The 17588-nt window shown below is 39.2% G+C and overlaps 1 protein-coding gene across 1 annotated transcript in view; it reads right to left on the minus strand.

Annotated features, from left to right (window-relative positions):
• Positions 1-13093: 13093 nt before the first annotated feature.
• The window catches only part of TTC29 (tetratricopeptide repeat domain 29), a 358654-nt gene continuing 354159 nt past the window's right edge, over positions 13094-17588 (minus strand). The window contains exon 11 of the mRNA XM_069744036.1: positions 13094-13895. Coding sequence (XP_069600137.1) covers positions 13825-13895 — 71 coding nt within the window. The 3' untranslated portion in view covers positions 13094-13824. The remainder of the gene's footprint in view (positions 13896-17588) is intronic.

Consider the following 17588-nt stretch of genomic DNA (forward strand, 5'->3'; position numbering starts at 1 on the left):
CATATTTATAATTGTCCTCATTGTGGCTCACAATCTAAATTCCCTACAGTATGTCTTTAGAGTGTGGGAAGAAACCCAAGCAACACGAGAGAACATAAAAACTCCTTGCAGGTTCCCTCGTCAAAGCAATAGGCAAAAAGGGCGTTGGGCACAACATTCTGTTATGAGCTTTGTACCGATTATGATGCACTGACTTTCATCTTACTCATATCTATATATTTATGTCTTTTAATTTAAAAGTTTACTATGTGCACATTATACATGCATGCTTTTTACTTATATTTGCCTGCTTTGTCCATATAAATTGATTTATTTTCATGTAACATGAGTCACTTTATTTCATACCACTATGTTCTATTGGGATATATATCGCCATGGCTACTTGATTATTACTATTATTTATATTATTATATTGGATCAGTTAATATTTTTATTAATATTTATTTAATACTCCTGGCACCAGTCACTTTAGCACCCTGTTCTTACATCTGGACATTTACTCGGCAACATACTATTCTTTCAGCATTTTAGATTTACCGTTGTGCTCAAAAGTTTACATACCCCGGCAAAATTTTTGCTTTCTTGGCCTTTTTTCAGAGAATAACACCAAAAACTTTTTCTCCACTCATGGTTAGTGGTTGGGTGAAGCCATTTATTGTCAAACTACTGTGTTTTCTCTTTTTAAATCATAATGACAACCTAAAACATCCAAATGACACAGATCAAAAGTTCACGGTGGAGAAAAAGTTTTGGTGTTATCATTCATATTCTCTGACAGAAGGCCAAGAAAGCAAAAATTCTGCCGGGTATGTAAACTTTTAAGCACAACTGTATATGCACATTTATGGTAAACCCCGACTTCATGTATTTTAATCATTTTTTTGTGTAATCCCTTCCCTTTAAACTACCGTATTTTATTAACTATTTGGATTGAACTGTAATGTAATAAAATATATATTTAATATACAAGGCTGTATGTCATATTTATAGGTTTTATAAACTCATCGAAGATTTTTTGATCCTAGGACCCCAGTGCTGAAGATCAGCAGTGCTAACCACTGAGCCAGTGTGCTGCTCATGCTCTGATTGTGGTGTAGTTCAAATTTCATGGACTGTTAGAAAGGAGAGACTGAAGAATTTTTTTTCTCTCCATGTATGAGAGAAACTGATGACACTTGGACTATACCGTAATCAAACTCTGACCAAAGTAATGGGTCCATTTTTCTTCTACGTAGAAAATTGGATGTCTTTTGATGGCAAGAATAGCGGTAAATAGGTTTCTTGGCAAGAGTGATGGAAGCCTAGAGCCCACATCAAGAATTTTTTAATGGACACTGCTATTAATGGGGAAGTACTGGGTAATGTTGTGTGAGCTTGTAAAGCATAGTGCATAGAACCATTATTTATTTTCATAAAAGACAATTGTTAATTACATATAGTGTAAGAATGCATTTTATTAAGTGTATATTATGGCAGAGTAATTTATGCATACTGCTATGTAAAATTATTCATTGTATCATTGCATCATGTTCTCATACACTTTATGCAGTATTAGCCCTCTGTGTCTGTACTGCTACATACTTAGGCAGGTAACTGGTTCATGCAGCTTTACATGAACACCTGAGCCTTACACTATAGCTGGTCCGAATAACTAAAGCAATTGTTACCATCCACCTCTCGTGTCTCCCCTTTTCCCCATAGTTTGTAAGCTTGCGAGCAGGGCCCTCACTCCTCCTGGTATCTGTTTTGAACTGTATTTCTGTTATGCTGTAATGTTTATTGTCTGTACAAGTCCCCTCTATAATTTGTAAAGCGCTGCGGAATATGTTGGCGCTATATAAATAAAATTATTATTATTATTATAATTATTATTATTGTATAATGGCCATACTATTCAAGTGTGTGCATCCAGCATACGCACAACCAAATGTGACAAAATCCTATGATTGTACATGGATAAAGTACAACTAAACAAAAGCTTTTCTTGTTTCTTTTTTTTTTCACAATATAATGTCGTTAGAATAAAATGAAATGCTCAGGCCGGTCAGGAGATGAGCACATTTATCTAAATATTTAACCCCTTACCGGCATCGGACGTACTATACCGTCCGATGCCGGCTCCCCTGCTTTGATGCAGGGCTCCGCGGTGAGCCCGCACCAAAGCCGGGACATGTCAGCTGTTTTGAACAGCTGACATGTGCCCGTAATAGGCGCGGGCAGAATCGCGATCTGCCCGCACCTATTAACTAGTTAAATGCCGCTGTCAAACGCAGACAGCGGCATTTAACTACCGCTTCCGGCCGGGCGGCCGGAAATGACGTCATCGCCGACCCCTGTCACATGATCGGGGGTCGGCGATGCTTGTGAATGGTAACCATAGAGGTCCTTGAGACCTCTATGGTTACTGATTGCCCATCGCTGTGAGCGCCACCCTGTGGTCGGCGCTCACAGCACACGTGCAATTCTGCTACATAGCAGCAATCAGCAGATCGCTGCTATGTAGCAGAGCCGATCGTGCTATGCCTGCTTCTAGCCTCTCATGGAGGCTATTGAAGCATGGCAAAAGTAAAAAAAAAAAAGTTTAAAAAAATGTGAAAAAAATAAAAAAAACATAAAAGTTTAAATCACCCCCCTTTCGCCCCAATCAAAATAAATCAATAAAAAAAATATCAAATCTACGCATATTTGGTATCGCCGCGCTCAGAATCGCCCGATCTATCAATTAAAAAAAAGCAGTAACCTGATCGCTAAACAGCGTAGCGGGAAAAAAATTCGAAACGCCAGAATTAAGTTTTTTTGGTCGCCGCGACATTGCATTAAAATGCAATAACGGGCGATCAAAAGAACGTATCTGCACCGAAATGCTATCATTAAAAACGTCATCTCGGCACGCAAAAAATAAGCCCTCAACCGACCCCAGATCACGAAAAATGGAGACGCTACGGGTATCGGAAAATGGCACAATTTTTTTTTTTTTTAGCAAAGTTTGGAATTTTTTTTCACCACTTAGATAAAAAATAACCTAGTCATGTTTGGTGTCTATGAACTCGTAATGACCTGGAGAATCATAATGGCAGGTCAGTTTTAGCATTTAGTGAACCTAGCAAAAAAGCCAAACAAAAAACCAATGTGGGATTGCACTTTTTTTGCAATTTCACCGCACTTGGAATTTTTTTCCCGTTTTCTAGTACACGACATGCTAAAACCAATGATGTCGTTCAAAAGTACAACTCGTCCCGCAAAAAATAAGCCCTCACATGGCCAAATTGACAGAAAAATAAAAAAGTTATGGCTCTGGGAAGGAGGGGAGCGAAAAACGAACACGGAAAAACGAAAAATCCCCCGGTCATGAAGGGGTTAATATCCGCAGAAATCTCACATTTTGCTTGCACCCATTTTCATATGTGAGGCACTGTGTTCTGGAGTCGTACTTTGTCTTTCAAATATTGCAAGTTTTGAAAATATTGTATGATACATAATGCTTTATACATAACATCCACCTAAAATGTATACTTAAAGTGAATGTCTACCCAAAATAACATAAATTAATGATAAACTTATCTGTCTGCAGATGTAATCCTAAATAAAAACAACAGTCTCAGGAATCTTAGTTTTTCGTAATGAATTACAGGCAAAAAAAAGTCACAGCATAAAAAAAATGTAATATTCAGATTCTCCAAATTTAGAGGATAAAAGCCTGTGTAATTAACGCCATACTTTATTTTATACATTAGTCATTTACAGTTCCATTCTTATTACACTATTCCTTTTTAGTACACTTCCTTTCTGCACTGGCTTCAGACGCTGTGCCGCATCACTCCTATGCGCTCTGCTGAAAATACACTTTCATGTTCTTGTTCTTCCTGCTTCCTCTTCCAGTTTCAAGGCAAATGAGAGCGCACATACACGGATAATTATCACACGGTACATACATATGGTCGGCGGCTTCTGTCATCAACAGTTTCTAGATTTGCATTTCTTTACAGCAAGTGTTTTCTAATATTTTACAAAACTCTAACCAAAATATAAAGTAATTAGATATAGTTACAGTACGGAATTATTTTTCATTTTGGAGTATGATTTTAAATGCTATTTCTGTATGCGTGCAACCAAAGAGCAAGAATTCCTCTTTTTCCGTGTGTTTATTGTATGGGAAGCATCATAGCAGCCCTCTCTTCTTTTCCAAAAGCTATAATTTTTTTATTTTTCTGTCCAGATAGACATATGAAGACTTAGTTAAAGGGAACCTGTCACCCCGTTTTTTGAGATTGAGCTATAAATACTGTTAAATAGGGCCTGCGTTGTGTGTTCCTATAGTGTATGTAGTGTACCCCGATTCCCCATGTATGCTGAGAAATAACTTACCAAAGTCGCCGTTTTCGCCTGTCAATCAGGCTGGTCAGGTCGGGAGGGCGTGGTGACATCGCTGGTTCTTCCTCAGCTTTACGTTGGTGGCGTAGTGGCGTAGTGGTGAAGACACAGCGCGCGATCTGCGCTGTCATCCCTTTCGTCGGTGGGGGCGGCCATCTTCCTGGGGCCGCGCGTGCGCAGATCGAGTGCTCTGCTGCACGGGGCTTCAGGAAAATGGCCGCGGGATGCCGCGCGTGCGCATTAGAGATCGCGGCGGCCATTTTCCTGAAGCCGAGATGCAAACTCGGCTTTGGGAAAATGGCCGCCGCGATCTCTTCTGCGCACACACGGCATCCCGCGGCCATTTTCCTGAAGCCCCGTGCAGCAGAGCACTCCATCTGCGCATGCGCGGCCCCAGGAAGATGGCCGCCCCCACCGATGACAAGGGTAATAGCGCAGATCACGCGCTGTTTCTTCACGTGCGCGCAGTGGATTCGGCACTTGGTCATGCGCACACCACTACGCCACCAACGGAAAGCTGGGGAAGAAACAGCGATGTCACCACGCCCACCCGACCAGCCTGATTGACAGGCGAAAACGGCGACTTTGGTAATGTATTTCGCAGCATAGGTGGGGAATCAGGGTACACTACATACACTATTGTAACACACAGCGCAGGCCCTATATAACAGTATTTTTATCTCAATCTGAAAAAACGGGGTGACAGGTTCCCTTTAAGTGGTGAAAAATTTTGGGGAAATTTGTAAAAGCAAATAAAACAAGTTGCTTGTGTTGCCATTTTCCAAGAACAGTTACGTTTTAAATTTTTGGTTGATGGGGCTGTATGAGGGCTTATATTTTGAACTGTGGGCTAAAATTTTATTGATATGATTTTGAAGTGGATACAATATTTTGATTGCCTCTTATTGCATTCTATTGCAGTGTTGTGGCGGTTGAAAACTCACAATCCTGGTGTCTTTTTATTCTCAATACGCGGCTTACTGATTGGGTAAATTTATTTTATACTTTGATAGATCAGACTTTTATGAACGTAGCGATACCAAACGTGCATTTTTTTAGTTTTTTTATTTCTTCGGTAGAGCTGACGGCCAGTCTGAGAATTGTGTTGCGATTTTTGTCCGAGATAATTTGTCTGTCTGACTCTTCCTTAAGAGGCAGATGGCTGTAATTATCAAAGTCAAAGTCAGGGAGCCGGCGTATTACGTAACTATACAACATATGTTGGGAACGTGTTAAGGGCTTAGGAAAATGTGGTATTTTAGCATGTTTTACTCAATAAAACACTGTAACAATATAGAAAACACTACGCTCAAACCTTTTTCACTCCTTACATTATGAACTAAATTTATGATACAACTGATGATCAATGTTGTGTCCAATTAACTAGTCAAAACATTAGCCATGCAAAATAAGTCTGTTTATTCATAGAAAAATAGTAATAAAAATTGCAACAGGAAAAGAAAGTCAGAAACATAAAATCATTAAAGGGACTCTGTCACCTGAATTTGGAGGGAACAATCTTCAGCCATAGGGGCGGGGTTTTTGATTCACCCTTTCCTTACCCCCTGGCTGCAAGATTGCCTTGTGCAGGCATGTACTACAGAGGACAGAGAATGAACTTCAATCCAATATTGCAGCCAGCATGCAGCCAACGGGTAAGGAAAGGGTGAATAAAACACCTGAAAACCCCGCCCATATGGCTGAAGATTGTTCCCTCCAAATTCAGGTGACAAAGTCCCTTTAAGAACTACTATGTGTACAACATTCTATACTTACATTTCAGAACAAATGGACAAAACCTACAAGAAACAAAATTAGCTTAAACCCTGCTGTAACTAAATAAGTAAAAAGCAAAAGTACAATTAAATAACATAGGGTTCTTAGGAACACTGTTTTTGATCAAAGACAGCATAAAAGTTATCCTACCACGGCAAGGTGACCCTATTCGGGACTGTCCAGAATAGGGTCATCTTGCTGTGGTGGGATGGCCTTTATGCTATTTTTTTTATAATCAAAAACAGTGTTAATAAGAACCCTATGTTATTTAGATGCACTTTTGTTGTTACTTATTTAGTTACAGCAAAGTTTAAGCTCATTTTGTTTTTTGTAGGTTTTGTCTTTTTTTATGGCCAATGTGAACATGCGTGAACAAGGTCAGGAGACATGAGCCATTGTTCATATGAGTCATATAATGACTTTTGAATTGATGTTTGCTGCCTGCAGCTTATTGTGTTGATATCCTTGGAGGACAGGGACTCAGGGTAATGGAACAAATGATGTTTACTAACATGTTGATTACCTATTGTATCAGTCCATGCAGCTTGTTGACCTGCAAACACTGAAGGACATATTATGCAGATTCATTGAATTCTCAAACAATGAGAGATGACCTCATCCCACCTTGACCTGTGGATGATGGCCTAAAGGACAGTTGTGAACTATAAAAGGGATCTGCCTCTGTTTCCAGGGAGACTCAACATGAAAGTAGCCAAGTTACCATGGCTCCAACTGGAGGAATACAAATTTGACTCTACAGGATGTCAGTTTAAGGGACCATTGCCCTAGCTGGAGGAATACTGCTCAATTGACCATTACTGAACCTTCAAAGCCGTTTGGAGAATCCAGGTTGGGACAATCAAGTCACCTGGCCACATACCTCAATGGACTCTGTCAGCTTCCTAAGCTTGTTACTTCCTCTTTGTGGTTGCCCGCCAAAATCAGTGGGCCACTAGTGGAGGTAGTTGGCCCTTGAAGTCCCAAAGTCACAAATGATCTAATTCTCAGTGAGTCCCAGAAAAATCTTATGTAATTACTGGGAATATGCCATATGTTATTGTCTGTTGGTGGTTCAATAAAGTATTGCCACACATTTTTACCTTTACCCTGTTATGTGAGTAGTATTCTGCCGACAGGAAAGGAGTGCGGATGTTCAGTGGGGTGAGCCCTGGTCCATGCGATCTTTCTAAAGACAGCCGGGCCAGCGGACGTGAGCACCCACTGATTCTCGTGTCTCCACAGCGTTTATATGTTGCATGTACAGTATACCAACTCAAACTCCAGCTCAACGTGTGTGTTATTTCTGTACAAATTGCTGTCATTTATTGAGCTTTTTTAGTACAAGTGATTCCAAAGATTAAACAATGTGGTAAAGTGATTCATTATTTGATATGTTGGAATATTTAGAATTTGATTAAAAAAATGTCTACCTTGTGGATGTCCTCAAATGACCTAGAGCGTGGGAGCTTTCCAGGGAGCCCACGCCAATTTTTTCCGCGATTTAACCCTTAAATTTAATAGCTAGAGCGCCGAAATTTTGCACATCCACACTACTAACATTAGTAGTGTCTGTGTAATATGCAAAAAAAGGGGGATATGAGATGGTTTACTGTATATAAACCATGTCTCATATCATGTCGGGTTTAGGCAGGAGAAATGAAAAGCCGGCAATTGAATTACCGACTTTTCAACATTATCGCGCTGAAGTAAATATAAATATATATATATATATATGTGTCTCTATGATATATATATATATATATATATATATATATATATATATATATATATATATACAGTGGGGCAAAAAAGTATTTAGTCAGTCAGCAATAGTGCAAGTTCCACCACTTAAAAAGATGAGAGGCGTCTGTAATTTACATTATAGGTAGACCTCAACTATGGGAGACAAACTGAGAAAAAAAAATCCAGAAAATCACATTGTCTGTTTTTTTAACATTTGCATATTATGGTGGAAAATAAGTATTTGGTCAGAAACAAACAATCAAGATTTCAGGCTCTCACAGACCTGTAACTTCTTCTTTAAGAGTCTCCTCTTTCCTCCACTCATTACCTGTAGTAATGGTACCTGTTTAAACTTGTTATCAGTATAAAAAGACACCTGTGCACACCCTCAAACAGTCTGACTCCAAACTCCACTATGGTGAAGACCAAAGAGCTGTCAAAGGACACCAGAAACAAAATTGTAGCCCTGCACCAGGCTGGGAAGACTGAATCTGCAATAGCCAACCAGCTTGGAGTGAAAAAATCAACAGTGGGAGCAATAATTAGAAAATGGAAGACATACAAGACCACTGATAATCTCCCTCGATCTGGGGCTCCACGCAAAATCCCACCCCGTGGGGTCAGAATGATCACAAGAACGGTGAGCAAAAATCCCAGAACCACGCGGGGGGGACCTAGTGAATGAACTGTAGAGAGCTGGGACCAATGTAACAAGGCCTACCATAAGTAACACACTACACCACCATGGACTCAGATCCTGCAGTGCCAGACGTGTCCCACTGCTTAAGCCAGTACATGTCCGGGCCCGTCTGAAGTTTGCTAGAGAGCATTTGGATGATCCAGAGGAGTTTTGGGAGAATGTCCTATGGTCTGATGAAACCAAACTGGAACTGTTTGGTAGAAACACAACTTGTCGTGTTTGGAGGAAAAAGAATACTGAGTTGCATCCATCAAACACCATACCTACTGTAAAGCATGGTGGTGGAAACATCATGCTTTGGGGCTGTTTCTCTGCAAAGGGGCCAGGATGACTGATCCGGGTACATGAAAGAATGAATGGGGCCATGTATCGTGAGATTTTGAGTGCAAACCTCCTTCCATCAGCAAGGGCATTGAAGATGAAACGTGGCTGGGTCTTTCAACATGACAATGATCCAAAGCACACCACCAGGGCAACGAAGGAGTGGCTTCGTAAGAAGCATTTCAAGCTCCTGGAGTGGCCTAGTCAGTCTCCAGATCTCAACCCTATAGAAAACCTTTGGAGGGAGTTGAAAGTCCGTGTTGCCAAGCGAAAAGCCAAAAACATCACTGCTCTAGAGGAGATCTGCATGGAGGAATGGGCCAACATACCAACAACAGTGTGTGGTAACCTTGTGAAGACTTACAGAAAATGTTTGACCTCTGTCATTGCCAACAAAGGATATATTACAAAGTATTGAGATGAAATTTTGTTTCTGACCAAATACTTATTTTCCACCATAATATGCAAATAAAATGTTAAAAAAACAGACAATGTGATTTTCTGGATTTTTTTTTCTCAGTTTGTCTCCCATAGTTGAGATCTACCTATGATGTAAATTACAGACGCCTCTCATCTTTTTAAGTAGTGGAACTTGCACTATTGCTGAATGACTAAATACTTTTTTGCCCCACTGTATATATAAAAAAAAACGAAACCCGACTTTGGAATAAAGATCGCCGACCGCTGACCAGATCCCACAGTGGTTTCACGAAACCCGACTTTGCTAAAAGTCGGCGACTTTTGAAAATTGCCGATCTGTTTCGCTCAACCCTACTGACAACACAATATGTAACCATTTATTTTGTTATTATGATTTATGACATGTATTAATATATGCTCTGTATATACTGTATGTTTTTAGATATTACTAATGCACAAATCTGTTTTTCTTTAGTTTTTTATTTACAATTTAAAAAAAATGAAAATTGTATTGTAATACTAGAAAAGACTGAAATTAGAAAATACTATTAGCGTTTTCTAATAGCTCCCTTACAATTACCTTTCTTAATGGGGCTGGCTACTTTATCAATATTTTAAAAATTTTTGATTTTGTGGCACTTACTAATGTGTAAGTATTACAGATCCTGCCTTCTTCACAGGCTGCACAACTGATGGGCATGTGACCAGATCTGTCGGTTAGCTTCCTAAAATTGATAAACTTACTCGTATATAGTGTTTTTAGTTGGACAGGTTTGGTCCCACAGTCCTCTATCCACAGCCATTCTGAGAACAGGAGAGATGAGTAGTCTGTGACGAAAGCTGCACTAACAAGTATAGGAGAAGAACCTGTAATAAGTATATATTGTTGTCACAAAATCAGGTCCCCTGTATCTGAGGAAGGGGACGAACCATCTAATAAAGCCTCCATGGAGGGTTGGAGGGGGGAAGGAGTATATTCCAGCACTGCCATCCAGATAGTTTAAAAGTTGATTTTATTTGTAATCCATAAAAAAATGTTAAAACAACACATTGACGCATTTCTGGCACACACAGTGCCCTTAGTCATAAGATGTGTTACAGAAATAAAGATCTGATTAAATATATATATAGCGGAGACCAATCGCCATCATGATTGCAGTGGCGTGGTGAGCTGAATTCATTTCTCTACTTTCTAATAAAACTTCTACTTTACTTGGTGTTGCCTGTCTCTATCCAGGCTTAGGCATCATAACCGGTGGTTGGTGCAGGTTTGTAGCTACAATACAGCCTCTTTCAGTGTTGAGCCTGTCGAGCACAACCATTTCAAATGAGCAGCCTTTTCCATATGGAGGTTCACTCACTAGTACTGGTTTACACATGGAACACTTTTCTTTTTTCACTCTTTTAAAGTCGTGTCCCCAACACATTTGTTTAAATAAATATAAAGTGCCAACACCTTAAATGCCAAATTCTGAAATATAATAAATGGTGATTGAAATTTACACGAATTTAGCACTTTATCTAGTGGGTTTAATTATTGAAAATACATAGAATTATGAAATAAAGTGCTAACTTTTTGCCATATACCAATATTGGAGATGCCATAGGGCAGTGGCAACCCTCTTGTACTTATTTTGAGACTATGCCAACATAATTCCCATCTGAATTTAAGATACTTATAACCAGAATATTGGGTGTTGACTGCTACTTGGATGTTCTTACCTACCCACTTAATGTATTACCTTATTATCTGTGTAAAGCTACCGGAAAGTGGTTCCTTCACAAAAAAATTCTTATTGCCTCACAGTGGAAGGGGCCCCAAAATACCTTTTTGGAGTGAAATGAACTCTAGGATTGAAGAGGTCCACCAGAAGTAATATGTACAGTTAGGGCCAGAAATATTTGGACAGTGACACAAGTTTTGTTATTTTAGCTGTTTACAAAAACATGTTCAGAAATACAATTATATATATAATATGGGCTGAAAGTGCACACTCCCAGCTGCAATATGATAGTTTCCACATCCAAATCGGAGAAAGGGTTTAGGAATCATAGCTCTGTAATGCATAGCGTCCTCTTTTTCAAGGGACCAAAAGTAATTGGACAATGGACTCTAAGGGCTGCAATTAACTCTGAAGGCGTCTCCCTCGTTAACCTGTAATCAATGAAGTAGTTAAAAGGTCAGGGGTGGATTCCAGGTGTGTGGTTTTGCATTTGGAAGCTGTTGCTGTGAGCAGACAACATGCGGTCAAAGGAACTCTCAATTGAGGTGAAGCAGAACATCCTGAGGCTGAAAAAAAATAAAAAATCCATCAGAGAGATAGCAGACATGCTTGGAGTAGCAAAATCAACAGTTGGGTACATTCTGAGAAAAAAGGAATTGACTGGTGAGCTTGGGAGCTCAAAAAGGCCTGGGCGTCCACGGATGACAACAGTGGTGGATGATCGCCGCATACTTAATTTGGTGAAGAAGAACCCGTTCACAACATCAACTGAAGTCCAGAACACTCTCAGTGAAGTAGGTGTATCTGTCTCTAAGTCAACAGTAAAGAGAAGACTCCATGACAGTAAATACAAAGGGTTCACATCTAGATGCAAACCATTGATCAATACCAAAAATAGACAGGCCAGAGTTAAATTTGCAGAAAAACACCTCAAGAAGCCAGCTCAGTTCTGGAAAAGTATTCTATGGACAGATGAGACAAAGATCAACCTGTACCAGAATGATGGGAAGAAAAAAGTTTGGAGAAGAAAGGGAACGGCACATGATCCAAGGCACACCACATCCTCTGTAAAACATGGTGGAGGCAACGTGATGGCATGGGCATGCATGGCTTTCAATGGCACTGGGTCACTTGTGTTTATTGATGACATAAGAGCAGGCAAGAGTAGCCGGATGAATTCTGAAGTGTACCGGGATTTACTTTCAGCCCAGATTCAGCCAAATGCTGCAAAGTTGATTGGACGGCGCTTCATAGTACAGATGGACAATGATCCCAAGCATACAGCCAAAGCTACCCAGGAGTTCATGAGTGCCAAAAAGTGGAACATTCTGCAATGGCCAAGTCAATCTCCAGATCTAAACCCAATTGAGCATGCATTTCACTTGCTCAAATCCAGACTTAAGACGGAAAGACCCACAAACAAGCAAGACCTGAAAGCTGCGGCTGTAAAGGCCTGGCAAAGCATTAAGAAGGAGGAAACCCAGCGTTTGGTGATGTCCATGGGTTCCAGACTTAAGGCAGTGATTGCCTCCAAAGGATTTGCAACAAAATATTGAAAATAAAAATATTTTGTTTGGGTTATGTTTATTTGTCCAATTACTTTTGACCTCCTAAAATGTGGAGTGTTTGTAAAGAAATGTGTACAATTCCTACATTTTCTATCAGATATTTTTGTTCAACCCTTCAAATTAAACGTTACAATCTGCACTTGAATTCTGTTGTAGAGGTTTCATTTCAAATCCAATGTGGTGGCATGCAGAGCCCAACTCGCGAAAATTGTGTCACTGTCCAAATATTTCTGGCCCTAACTGTATTGGCACTTGGGAATAGTCAGCTAGAGCACTTCCTCCACTGTCGCACAAATGCTGGGCAGCTGATTGACTCTGAGATGCTTTTGTTGGTTGCTGTTTTTCTTGTCCAAGAACTCTGATCACGCTATAAAATTATGGTCCATTACTATCCCCATCCAAACACCACTGATCCTCCCTCTCAGCCAGCTTCTTGACTTTGTCTCTCTATTCGGTTACTGTTTTTTTTTGTACATATGGCTGATATTTATTGTGTTTGACAACCATTACTCCTGGAATTAATATTACTTATTAATATTGTTGCTGGATCACAACACAACCTCTTTATTATGGAGAGATGCAGTCAAAACGTGATTTACATATTTTTCACTGACATTACGAGGCTTCTCAGTTAGCAATGTAATGTTGCAGAGGTAGTTTTTCAATGGAACTCCATATTTATGCATACTTACTGATATATTTGACAAATCATTCAATACATATTAAGCAGTAATTTAAAAAAATAACCTTTTTTCAGGCAAGAATTTCTCAATCTCTCATAGTCTGCAGTGTAAAGAAAGTGAAGGAGAACTTTTAAAACATCTGCATTAGTCAGGATGTGGTCATTACATCAGGATAAAAAATAATTAGGCGGTATAAGATGTTTAAAAACTGATGCAAAAGAAAAAATGGAATAATTACCAGTAATAATTATATCACACCATTTAAGAGTTCAATGGAAATTAAAAACTAGAAGGGAGTGAGTGTATACATATATAATCCTTCAATTTTAAACATTGAAAACATCCACTTACTCTATAAAATAAACTATATGGATTTGTTAAAAAAAACAATATAGAAGACCAACTATTTTCAGAAGAATAAGCGGGTGAAATAAAAGGAAAAACTCTAAGTCACAAGTTTTATGAGAGTGTTACAGATTCTTCCTTAGTAACCATTTGCTCTCTCACATCCAAGATACTTAAAGCCGTTTCAGCTCTTTCTCCATCTCTACAGATTTTGATGAATCGGCTTCGATAGGAACCAAGCTGGCTGCAAAAACACATGATAAATAATTATTAGTATAGTTAAATATTTCAAACATGGCTGTCAAAGCTTTACAGTTCACATAAAATCACAGATCAAGAAAATTCTCAGCTGGATGAAAATGAATTAATTTAACTGCAAAAACTGTACCACCCACTGTACAGTATGTAGTTTTCAGAATCTAGCAAATCTTTTTATAAACATGTGAAACATTTATAAATACTTGGATTAAAATGCAGTTTTTCAAAGAGCAAAAAATAGAGGCTCAATAGGTAGAGATGAGCGGATCTTTTTACTCAACCCCGGTCCATGGTGCAGGTCTATACTCTCTGGAAATGGACAGGAGCTGCGTTAATTTCCTGAGCTTAAGGGATCTCCAGTGTGGTATTTCATTTGTTGGCCTGGTGTGTCGCCATCTGTGCAGTGTCTGATGCACAGCTGACCATCTCGCTAGCCTGGCCAATGATAAGCAGAACCTGGGATTCTGGAGGGTAAGGAAATTCATGCATCTCCGGTCCACAGCCAGTGAGCACTGACTCAGAACCTGGACCGGGGTGGCACAAAGCAATCTGCACGTCTCTACTAATATTGAGTAAAAGTTATCATTACGTTATAACTTATTAACACATTGCTATAACTGCTAAGATTAAGACAAAGCTCCAGGTTTATGTGGACACATGGATGTATCGAAATTGTGCCCCTTCCTTAAGTACCTTACTTTAAAGAAGCACTTCTATAAAAATTTTTATCCTCTTAATACATTGCAGTCATCATAATGTTAACCATGGCCTTTTAGAGGTAAAAAGTCAATTCGGCGTGCCAAAAATAGGCACTCTCCCTCAAAAAATGGAGACACTATGGGTCTTGGAAAATGGCAACATTTATTTTTTCTTGCAAACTTTGGACTGTTTTTAATCACTTAAAGTAAAAAAGAACCTATTTATATTTGGTATCTGTGAACTCGTAATACCTGAAGAATCATAATGGCAGGTCAGTTTTAGCAATTAGTGAACATGATAGATAAAAACAATTGTCGAATTGCATTTTTTTTGCAATTTCACCGCCTTGGAATTTTTTTTCCTATTTTCCAGTACATGATATGGTAAAATCAATGGTGTCATTCAAAAGTACAACTCATCCCGCAAAAAACAGGCTCTCATTAGGGCCATAATGATGGAAACATAAAAAAGTTATAGCTCTGGGAAGAAGGGGAGCAAAAAAATGAAAACATAAAAACAGAAACTCGCAAGGTGGTGAAGGGGTTAAAGTCAATTTACATCCAATAATATTTTTGAATAAATGCACTGCAGCGTTGCAGCCTTATACATGTAAAGTTTTTATTCTAACCTCTTTTGGTTATGAGCATAGAAAGGAAAAATTGAAATTGAAAAACATTAGTGTAGTCTGCAGAGGATTCTGTTAGAAGGCTTCATCTTGTTGAATTATATGCTGCTAAGTAAAGCGAGAGCTATTACTTTTAAATATCATCACAAGCGCTGATTACATTATGTTACATATATAAGCAGATCCTGCAGGCTACTATTCCATTAGCTATATAAGCTAGGCTTTGTCACAATCTAAACACATCTACTTTAACCCAGCCTAGGCAACTGAAATATAGAATACAATGTTGCTAAAAATGTATTAAATATATGTTTACATCAATTTAAATCAAGGTAATGAGATCGCTATGCTGAAGCCCAAGGCAAAGTATCTTTTCCAGGGACTACTTAGTATTCCAAAATTATAATTTACTTCATCCCTTTGAACAGCTTACAGTATAATTTCACTCTATATAGTAGTGGAAAAACTATAGTAGTGTCAGAGGTTGGCTGCTCGACCTCTATTACTTTCATATATAATTATTGAAGGGGTTGTCTCAGAATGGCCATCCTCATGTCTTACATGAGACCTCCTTTTTTGACCAAGAGTGGAAGGCCAATAAATGAGCGTGCCATTCGCATTTGTGTACCAGACACACTAAATGTAATAATTTGGACAGCCATTAAGTTAATTGGCCAGGATGTAGTATTACATTTCTGTAATATCAATGTATGAATACACCCTTGCCACGATTATCAGGAGGTACGGCATAAATACCGCACTTGCCAGTGGGCAGCACAAGCGTGGTTCAGTTAAACCTTTGGACTCCTGGGACTTGTGTTATTTCAGCCTGTCCTGTTTTCTCCTGGCAGCTCATTTGTTAGTTGCCATCATTTCTCTGCTGGATGCTACAGTATGTTGGGGCTACTTCCTATTTATGTCTCCAGCAGTCAGTCCATGGCCGCCAGTTATAGCTTTGCTAGTCTGGTTCTCAGTGATCTCCAGTATTGTTAGTTTACCTCCTGTTATTCACATTGACCTATGTAGTGACTATCTTTCTGCTAGTCTATCTTGGTTTAACTCGGCTTACTGACCACTGTTTTCTGGCCAGCTTCCCTGGCTAGTGAATACATGCTGCCTCTGTTACAATGGCAAGATATGGCTTCTCCTGGGGAAAACAGCTGATACATCTGACCCATCAGGGTTAGTGACATTTGGCCCAACCATGAGTTTCTTTAACGTTTTGTTAAAAATGGGTTGTTTCATGCAGCAACCCCCTAAAAGTACAACTTTATTTTTAATCAAATCTCTTTTTATTAAACTAAACACAGTTAATAATAAAACAGTGGTGAAATTCAAGTAATAAGTGCAATGTTGGGGTGAGCATTTACCAACAAACGTCAACAGGACTATAACGAAGTGAAAAGCTTGCAGACCTAAGGTGGATAGCACAGTCATGCTAGCAAAATATTGGATTATGAATACGTTATGGTTTTTTTTCTAGTATTTCAACTGTTGGGTTTTCTGTAGGACAAACACTGTATAACCAAATAAAAAATGTTGTGAAAAACACAATGAAATAAAATGCTTGGTGTCTGTCACCTGCAAAACACAATTTAAACTTATCACGTAGTCATAAAGGAGACTTAGCCTCTATAATAATCATACCTTTACTATACCAGAGGTGTAAAAAACATTTTTTATTCTCATATGCTAATTAGGATGCTTGGAGCACTCTTGACTTGGCTAAGCAGCTTAAATGCACCATTCTTCCCCATTAATTTTAATATCCCAGCCTCCCTTCCTGGTGACCTACAAGGTTAAGCTTCGGAGAAGAACTGTTTCTGGAGAAAGTTGGTTCATGCTCTCACTCACCGTTGCAGTTCCCAGATTCCAGTTTGCATGTATACAGTTCTCTCTCGTTTCTGCTGCAGCGGCTCCACTAAGTGAGGGTCAGATAACACCTTTCTCCTGAAACACTGCTGTCTAAGGGAATCAGCAATGTCAATAAAAAAGTGTTGAGCAGCCGCAGCGGAGAGTGGAGGACGGTCTGAGTGCATACTCCGAACTAGAAAATCAAACAGTGAGTGATTGCTGCTTTCTGTTAAAACTGCGCTGGCTCAGGGTAAGCCAGCACTGCCAGTCACTAGCATGGCAGAGCTGTGTGCATGCACGCTCTGATCTAGGAACTCCAATGCTACATTTCCACAATGATCTTTTGGTGCGTTCTTGACGCTGCTTCAAAAATGCAGCATCTTACAGTTCTGGAAGTGAACGGGATTTATAGAAACCTCATGCCCACACTGCTTCTTTTCAACGCAGCATAAACTGACCTGTGGAGCCTGTTTCAAATTTGTAACGTCAATTTCTCTTGCA

Source organism: Ranitomeya imitator, chromosome 1 (assembly GCF_032444005.1).
Source record: "Ranitomeya imitator isolate aRanImi1 chromosome 1, aRanImi1.pri, whole genome shotgun sequence".
Lineage (NCBI taxonomy): Eukaryota > Metazoa > Chordata > Amphibia > Anura > Dendrobatidae > Ranitomeya > Ranitomeya imitator.